General features: G+C 32.2%; 2 protein-coding genes and 1 pseudogene across 4 annotated transcripts in view; all 3 read left to right on the top strand.

The window, feature by feature from the left end:
• LOC108748980 (mediator of RNA polymerase II transcription subunit 23) overlaps positions 1-7,767 on the top strand; it is an 8,949-nt gene extending 1,182 nt beyond the window's left edge. For 2 of the 3 annotated variants that reach the window (XM_018487444.1, XM_018487442.1), the window contains exons 5-13: positions 50-232; positions 442-729; positions 1,414-3,559; positions 3,958-4,197; positions 4,568-4,727; positions 4,863-5,150; positions 5,334-5,540; positions 5,752-5,993; positions 7,734-7,767. In XM_018487444.1, coding sequence (XP_018342946.1) covers positions 50-232; positions 442-729; positions 1,414-3,559; positions 3,958-4,197; positions 4,568-4,727; positions 4,863-5,150; positions 5,334-5,540; positions 5,752-5,890 — 3,651 coding nt within the window. In that variant the 3' untranslated portion in view covers positions 5,891-5,993; positions 7,734-7,767. Of the gene's footprint in view, positions 1-49; positions 233-441; positions 730-1,413; positions 3,560-3,957; positions 4,198-4,567; positions 4,728-4,862; positions 5,151-5,333; positions 5,541-5,751; positions 5,994-7,322; positions 7,375-7,733 lie in introns of those variants that run through there. The other variant, XM_018487443.1, reaches the window with a different exon arrangement.
• LOC108748981 (glutathione S-transferase omega-1-like) overlaps positions 7,416-8,899 on the top strand; it is a 4,031-nt gene continuing 2,547 nt past the window's right edge. The window contains exon 1 of the mRNA XM_018487446.1: positions 7,416-7,569. Coding sequence (XP_018342948.1) covers positions 7,545-7,569 — 25 coding nt within the window. The 5' untranslated portion in view covers positions 7,416-7,544. The remainder of the gene's footprint in view (positions 7,570-8,899) is intronic.
• Positions 7,672-8,899, top strand: part of LOC108748983 — a 1,561-nt pseudogene continuing 333 nt past the window's right edge.

The raw sequence follows: 8,899 nt of genomic DNA, 5'->3' as shown, positions 1-8,899 counted from the left end.
ATATATATTTAAATTTAAAAGCATATGTATTTTTCTGTTTTATGCTTAGGGATGCAAAGAAAAAGCCCAAACCATACCAGCTCGATTAGATGCATCAGTACAACCGCAACTTAAGGCTTTAGAAAATGTTATTGAATTTATTTTCGATAGAAATGCATGCTTATTACCAGGGTATTTTATTGTTAATGAAATACAGAAAGCTTATCCCGACGGTAAAAATTGGCCTCATTGGGTAAGTAACATTAAAGTACATTAGAGTGTTGAAAAGAAAAAATTAAATTGTGTGTGTGTGTGTGTGTGTGTGTGTGTGTGTGTGTGTGTGTATATGTGTGCTTTTGTATATTGTGTGTAATGTTACATTTAACAGTTTTGTGAAAAAAGTGTCTCCTTTGCTGTCTAATTCTGTGTTTTTTTTCAACGTTATGCATTTTTGTTTTTTAGAAACTAGCAAAACTACTCTCTGATTTTGTCGAAAGTTTTCGACACACCGCGCAAATGGTATCTATAGTCGGTCACTCAAAGATGTTGCCAGTGGTTGAACACACAGGATATGCAGATTATTTGATTAATCCCTGGTTGTTGGATCCTACTACATTAAAGTTTTCTTTGAAAGGAAATTTACCTTATGATCCAGATTTACTTAAGCCTCAGACAGAATTACTTAGATATGTTTTAGAACAGCCGTATAGCAGAGACATGGTCTGTTCGATGCTTGGTTTGCAGAAACAGGTAAGATAAAGTTAAAGCACGTGAAACATGAAAATTAATTATGGAATATAAAAATTATTGAGAGTTATAAAGTTAAAAACGAAATAATAATCCGGATATGTAATAAGATAAATATTTATGTTAGCTTTTTTTCATAAAATTTAAAAACAAGAAAGAAAAAGGGCTACGAACCAAAAAATTATTTTATAAAATTAACATCGTTAATGTAGAAGTTGGAACATAAGCAAAGAAACAAATATATCCTTTAGTTTAGATTTAATATAACGTGCTAACAATAAACAAACGTTTTGATTGCAATTGGATCATTATCACTGTTAAAAACATATAATATATATTATAAACGGTAAAAACAAAACATAATATAATGTATGACTGCAATTATATATTGTCATGTGACTTTTTTCAAGCTACATTATAACTGTGAACAGGATGATAATCGTTTTTATGTTACCAGCGTTTTTAGAGAGAGCGAAGTATAAATTTATATTATGTTTTGTTTTTTTATTTTTATATTATATGTTTTTAACTTCTACATTAACGATGTTAATTTTATAAAACAATTTTTTGGCTCCTAGTCCTTTTTTTTCTTGTTTTTTAACTTTTTTTATTAGTTTTGTATTACTGAAATTATAAAACTATATATCAGAAGATATTTAACTCTTTATATTTTTATTTATATAATAGCACAAGCAACGATGCGTCGTCTTGGAAGAACAACTTGTTGAACTCGTCATACTCGCGATGGAACGATCTGAAAACGAAACTCTACCAGCAGAAGGAATGGATGGAACAGTGGCCAATCACTGGGTGTGGCTACACCTATCTTCACAACTCATTTATTTTATTCTCTTCCAATTTGCCTGTTTTCCGAGTATTGTTATGGCGATACATGATAAATTAGCCGGCAGAGAATTGAGGAAGGGTAGAGACCATTTGATGTGGGTCCTTCTACAATTTATCTCTGGCAGCATTCAACGAAATCCTTTGTCAAATTTTCTACCTGTGCTAAAACTGTATGATCTCCTCTATCCGGAAAAAGAACCTCTGCCTGTTCCAGATTATACCCAAGCTCTGTGCACTCATCAAATGGCGATAACATGCATATGGATACATTTACTGAAAAAGGCTCAGACCGAACCCGGCACTAACATTCACAGACCCATACCGCACACGTTGAAAGTCCACCACGAATTTCTGCAGCATTTAGTCATGCCAAATGCTTCTCTCTGTATGGGCTCGGATTATCGCATTGCACTTTTGTGCAACGCATACTCAACGAACCAGGAGTATTTTAGTAGGCCAATGGCTGCACTGGTGGATACCATCCTGGGTACGCAAAAGAATCAGCAACAGCAACCTTTACAGAATTTACAAAATAATGCAGCATTAGCCAATGGTCCAACAACGCCACTTTCAATGTCTATTTTGGACTCTTTAACTGTGCACTCCAAGATGAGCTTAATTCACAGCATTGTCACGCATGTCATCAAGTTAGCACAATCAAAAAGCAATATGGCATTGGCACCAGCGTTAGTCGAAACTTATAGTAGACTGCTGGTATATACAGAAATCGAGAGTCTTGGTATTAAAGGATTTATTAGCCAATTGTTGCCGACAGTGTTCAAATCACATGCGTGGGGAACTTTATATACGCTGTTGGAAATGTTCAGCTACAGGATGCACCATATTCAACCACATTACAGGGTACAGCTGCTGTCACATCTCCACAGTCTCGCAGCGGTACCACAGACCAATCAAACGCAGCTTCATTTGTGTGTTGAAAGCACAGCTTTACGACTCATTACCGGATTGGGTTCTGCAGAAGTACAGCCACAGCTGTCTAGGTTCCTATCCGAGCCGAAAACCCTCGTGTCTGCGGAATCAGAAGAACTTAACCGAGCGTTAGTATTGACACTGGCACGATCTATGCATGTAACTGGCACTGGCGCCGACAGTCTCAGCGGCACTTGGTGTAAAGAATTGTTGAACACCATCATGCAAAATACTCCGCATTCTTGGGCTAATCACACCCTTCAGTGTTTTCCGCCGGTATTGAGCGAGTTCTTCCAGCAGAACAGTGTGGCGAAAGAAAATAAACAACAGATAAAGAAGGCAGTCGAGGAAGAATACAGGAATTGGGCATCTATGAACAATGAGAATGACATCATCGCGCATTTCTCTGTACCTGGTACGCCACCATTATTCCTGTGCCTTCTATGGAAAATGATACTCGAGACTGATCGCATTAGTCCTATTGCGTACAAAATTCTCGAGAGAATAGGCGCTAGAGCGCTATCGGCTCATCTCAGGAAATTCTGCGATTATCTTGTATTCGAATTTGCTAACAGCGTGGGCGGCCAGCATGTTAATAAATGTGTAGACACTATTAACGACATGATTTGGAAATATAACATAGTAACCATTGACAGACTTGTGCTCTGTTTAGCTTTAAGAACTCAAGAAGGTAATGAAGCACAAGTATGCTTCTTTATCATACAATTGTTGCTATTGAAAGCGGCTGAATTTAGAAATCGTGTACAAGAGTTTGTCAAAGAGAACTCGCCAGAGCATTGGAAACAATCAAATTGGCATGAAAAGCATCTTGCTTTTCACAGAAAATTCCCAGAAAAGTTTGCACCGGAAGGTATTATGGAGCAAACTAGTGGCGGGCCCAGCCAGTATCAAAATTTGCCCGTGTACTTCGGGAATGTATGTCTTCGTTTTTTACCAGTTTTTGATATAGTAGTGCACCGATATCTGGAGATACCGCCTGTTATCAAGAGTTTGGAAATATTACTGGAACATTTAGGCTGTTTGTACAAATTTCATGGTATGTTTCTAATAAAACTATAAATTCTTACTAGATGAAAAAAAAATCTTTTTCTATATTTGCATATATATATTTTTTGTTTCTGAAACGAGTTACAATTTTATTACTACGCAATCTTATATTTTTTTATAAAGAAATTTTTAATTCTTTAGCTCCTATTAATTAAAACATATATGGGATGAAATGGAATCGAATCCGAAACTTTGAATATAAATCCATCATTATTCCATACAAAATGATATAAAAATAGATATGCAAATTAATTCTTAAAATTTAGTGTTGAAACATATTCTCTTTTTTGTTCAATAAAAATGCACCTACAGAGAAAGTAGATTTCTTTTAACAAATTAAATTGATTAAATCTTGTTGTTTTGATTAAAGGCAATTATGATTTTCAGATCGACCTGTTACATACCTTTACAATACGTTACATTATTACGAAAAGAAATTGCGAGATCAACCGTTGTTAAAACGTCGATTGGTATCCGCTGTTTTGGGATCATTACGGGAAATCAGAGCCCCAGGATGGGCTCTTTCCGAGGCTTATCAAATGTATATGACACGCTTTAATGTCGATGCAGTCTCATGGGTACCGGAGTTGGATTATTACATTCGACTGGTCCAAAGGATTGTAGAAAGTAACCAAAATTTTATTATATAATAATTCATATGTTTGCTTTGTTATTACAATTGTGTTTCTATAAACTAGAATGTATAAATCATTATTTTATATAATCTTAAAACTTCTTTTGAATGGAAATAAATCAGAACTTTGAATAAAGTTAAACGAATAATAAACTCTGTTAGTTACAATATATTTATAAATTAAGATATATTAAAATTAAGATATATAATAAGAAGCAAATGCTAAATTTTTTCTCCGTATTTATTTTTACGTTTACAAATTTCTTGATGGATTTTGAAATTTTTCTTTAAACAAGAGGCAATCCACGAATTATATCAGAAGTTGTTAATTTTATTAATTTAATAGTCGTGTGTGTTTTAAAGCAATGTCTGGCACGGCTCACTTTCCTGCTACCGATTGGAGATTCAACGAATTTCCAAATCCAGCAGCACATGCATTATATGTGACTTGCGTCGAACTCATGGCTCTCCCAGTTGCTCCAGATGCAGTAGCTAACTTTCTACTGGATGTTGTCGCTAAAGGGTATAATTTTTCCTTAATTAAAATCTTAAAATTTGCATGTACAGAGATCTACAATTCTGTTCTAGAACAATATAACAAAAACTGTCTGTAATTTTTTATAATTTTAATTTTACTGTCTGTCCCATTCAAACACAGATATACTGTTGTACCGTCGGACGAAATACATTTATGGATAAATTGTGTTGGTTTATTACTGGCGGCGTTACCTGAATGTTATTGGTCAGCGTTGCACAAACGTTTACTGGAGACTATCAGCAGCCCTGGCTTGATCAATTGGCAATACAATAACTTGACACCGTTTCAAATGTTTAACTTCAATATTACGCATAATAGCCTATTAGAAAACAAGTATAGCTACATGCTCGCACTGGCGCATTCCGTGTGGCATCATGCAGGTGTAGGACAAATTACAACGATGCCTCAGTAAGTTGTAATTATAAATATATATATTTGTAAATAATATAAATTATAATATATAGTACAATTTTGTATACCATAAAAGAAAATTGAGGCAAAATTGACACTAAAAATGAAAATTTTATTATATTTAATATTTATTTTGTCTTATTTTGTTATAAATTAATAATAAATAATTGGCCTTTATAGGTTTATCAAGGAGAAACTTCAGCCAGTTGTAAGCAGCGAGGAACAGTTAATATACGCATGTCATCTAATCGGCCCTACTTTGGCGAGGTTTAATGCGGAGCGACCGAACTGTGTGGCCGAACTCGCAGTCTGTCTGTACGAAATGCTGGAACGAGTTGATCACACTCAAACTACCTTGAATTACATGGATTCAATTTGCGATTTATTGTATCCTTTATATACGACTAAACTTTTTTTTAATTTGGAAATTTTTTTAAATTATTTTATTTTTAATCTATCACCAGAAGATTAAACATTAAATACAAAGGTATAAATTCGAATAGCCTATAGAAATTAATTTGAGAATATCTTACTCTTTAATGTGTTTATCGAAAGACTTTTATGTACCCTTTTATATTTTCCTTAATAATAGCGACAGATATCATATCAAGTACATGTTCGTCGGTGATACGACTAAAAATGAGGTAGAATGTATTATACGAAGACTAAGGCCGGCGTTGCAGATGAGATTGCGTTTCATCACTCACATAAACATTGACGAAATCCATACATCCTAAGACATAACTACTTAGTGACACACTACATCGTGATATGTAATTTAGCTTCTTGGAGCCAGGGAATGGAAATAACTTGTTGCTTGGAATGGAAATAACTTTTTTGGTAATTACTTTACCGATAATTGCGTTACTTTTTTTCTTTGATAACTGTAATGATAAAAATGTAACGCAGTTACATTTTTTTTGGTACCGATAATAAGTTTTATAGTTATTGCTACTTTGCACATGATTGGACACTGTACGATTGGACTACAAGATGTAAAAAATAACGGTATTTTTGACGAAATTACATAGAGTTTATGAAAAAACATATAGTTATTTCAATGTAATTTTATTTGAACGACATTTTGTTGCATATTGATTATAATGGATTATATTGGACTCTATATTTTAATTATTTTGAGACAACATCTCAATATAATATTGATTCAAGAGTAATTAGAAATTCAGTGAACGTTATCTCACTAATTTAAATTTAGAATATGTATTATTACAATCATAATATACAACAAAACATTATTAATTAGTCTAATAAAGTAATTATATTAATAACTAGTATAGAATACTTTCTTAATTTTTTAAATTGAAATACAGCATAAAATATCATTCAAATAATAGTGAAAGGTAAGGTATATTTATAGCCATATCGGCATTATACGATATTAATCATTATATATAATACTATATATTTTAACTTTTGTAACTATTTTTACACAGAAATCTTACGGACAAGTACAAAAATTAAATTCTGGAATAATAGTACAGCGTCGAAATCATGAAATGCAAGACAATATTCGAGTAAAAAACTATCAAAGCCGAAAGAAAAAAAATCATAATTTTCCGAGTTTTTTATCCTAAAATTTTAAGATTTTTCCATTGTTTACATCTCTAAATTGGACACAAACCACTCATAGCGCTCGAGATTAAAAAGCCTCCGCTCGCTGTGATAGGTGGTCATCGATTTTAAAAAAGTAATAAAAGTAACGAAAATTAATGAAAAATTACTTTCTCAAGTAATGGTAATTGTAAGTTACTTTTTTTTTTTAAATAACTAATAACTGTAACTTGTTACTTTTTCTACTCGAGTAACTGTAACTATTTACTTTTAAAAAGTAACTTTCCATTCCCTGCTCAGAACAGATGCCAGTCTAGTTGTTCCGAAGCAATTAAATAGACGTATTATATTAATTAAATAGGCGTATAAATAGACAATAGACGTAAAAAATGTAAACTTCCTTTTTTTATTTTTTACAAAATAATATTTCTTATACTTTGATTTCTTGAGAACATATTCAAATAAAAAAATAAAGTTTAAAGTTCCATAATTGCGTGCTGCTCCTTTTATTAGTAATTGTCCTTTTATTAGTATTCCTGTATATATGTAGCAAATAGTACAATCGGAAGACATATTATCAGTGCTTTATTTTTACAGTACCTCAAGTAGCACACAGAGCTTACAAAGCGCTAAAAAAGTACATATTATCGCATATTATCGTTGCTATGCTGCTTGAGAGGTTTGATAAATTATAAAAATAAATATATAAATGATAGTTGATAGTACAGCACTAATAGATACAGTCTTAGTCATTAAGAGTGGCATCTGTGCAATATCTTAAAGAATCTTACATAAAAATCCAGAAGAAGGATTGTCCAGATGAATTCCTTACATCTAGCAGATGGTGAGTAATATGATCAATTAAGTCTGTGCTGAGAAAGGAAGTGGCTTTACAAAAAGTAAATGCTTACGAAAATTCAGTAGAATGTTTATGATATGTACATCGCACAGTGTCATCGATGGAGACCATGTTATTCATTTTTTTTCTAAGAAAACTTTTTATTTTAGGCTCCGAAAAACCAGCGGAAGTGAAAGGTCGGGCGCGTCTATATAGCATGGTGGTTTGCCCTTTCGTTATGGGAATACATGCTCAGTCTGAAGCAGATTCCATACGATATTGTCAATATCAATTTACAGAAAAAGCCGCAGTGGTTTCTCCAAGTACGCATTGAGTCATTTTTAAAACAATGACTTAACAATGTAAAAATCGAAAGAGTTTTGGATTTTATTATTTGCGTGTACGGAAATATTTTTTTTTAGATTAATTAGTTGACAAGGTACCGGTTTATGTAGATTCAGACGGTACAGTAATAACGGAATCTGTCACAGTGGCAAATTATCTGGATGAGAAATACCCAGAGCCTCCTCTGTACAATGAAGAAATAAAAAGTCGTGATTTGGAACTGATAGATCATTTATCCAAGGTGTTTATAACGACATCGAGATTTCTCCTTCTCTTCCTTAGAAATGATCCTTTAATAATTGTATCATGTTTTTACAGATTGTAGATATTATTATGAATATTTTATATGAGAAGAATAAGAGGCAGTTCGAAGAGATTCTCACCGAGATAATGGATAACTTACAAAAATATGAAGATAAACTTGATGTTCGCAAGACAACCTTTTTCGGAGATTTATAAAAATCTATTCTTCCCATTTCTTTTCTACTTTTCTCTTTTTACATCCTTTCTTCTGTATATTCTTCTATATATATTATTAAAAAATTATTTTTTTGTTCTTGATTGAAATAAGTACATTTATCGTCATAAAATTGTATTTTTTTATTTTAGGGAGCAATCCAGGTATGTTAGACATTCTAATGTGGCCTTGGTTTGATATTAGAAAGGCTCTAACTCTAATTCACAAACAGTATGCAAATGTTGATAGATACAAGAAGAAATTTCCCCATATGGTAAATAAACAATAAAAAGTATGCAATAACATTTTTTAAATTTATCAACTCTTAAAAATTTTAAAATTTTAAGACCTATTGACATGTATATGTAGCAACATTTCTTCAAAACTTATTTAAATGCATTAACTTTGTATATATATTTATAAAAATATAATTATTTAATGTGTAAGTACTATATACATGTGTAATACATGTGTAATACATGTGTAATACATGTGTAAGTATTATATACATATATATATATATATATATATATA

The sequence above is a fragment of the Trachymyrmex septentrionalis genome, unplaced genomic scaffold (genome assembly GCF_001594115.1).
Source record: "Trachymyrmex septentrionalis isolate Tsep2-gDNA-1 unplaced genomic scaffold, Tsep1.0 scaffold25, whole genome shotgun sequence".
NCBI lineage: Eukaryota > Metazoa > Arthropoda > Insecta > Hymenoptera > Formicidae > Trachymyrmex > Trachymyrmex septentrionalis.
This window is presented reverse-complemented; position numbering and strand designations above follow the sequence as displayed.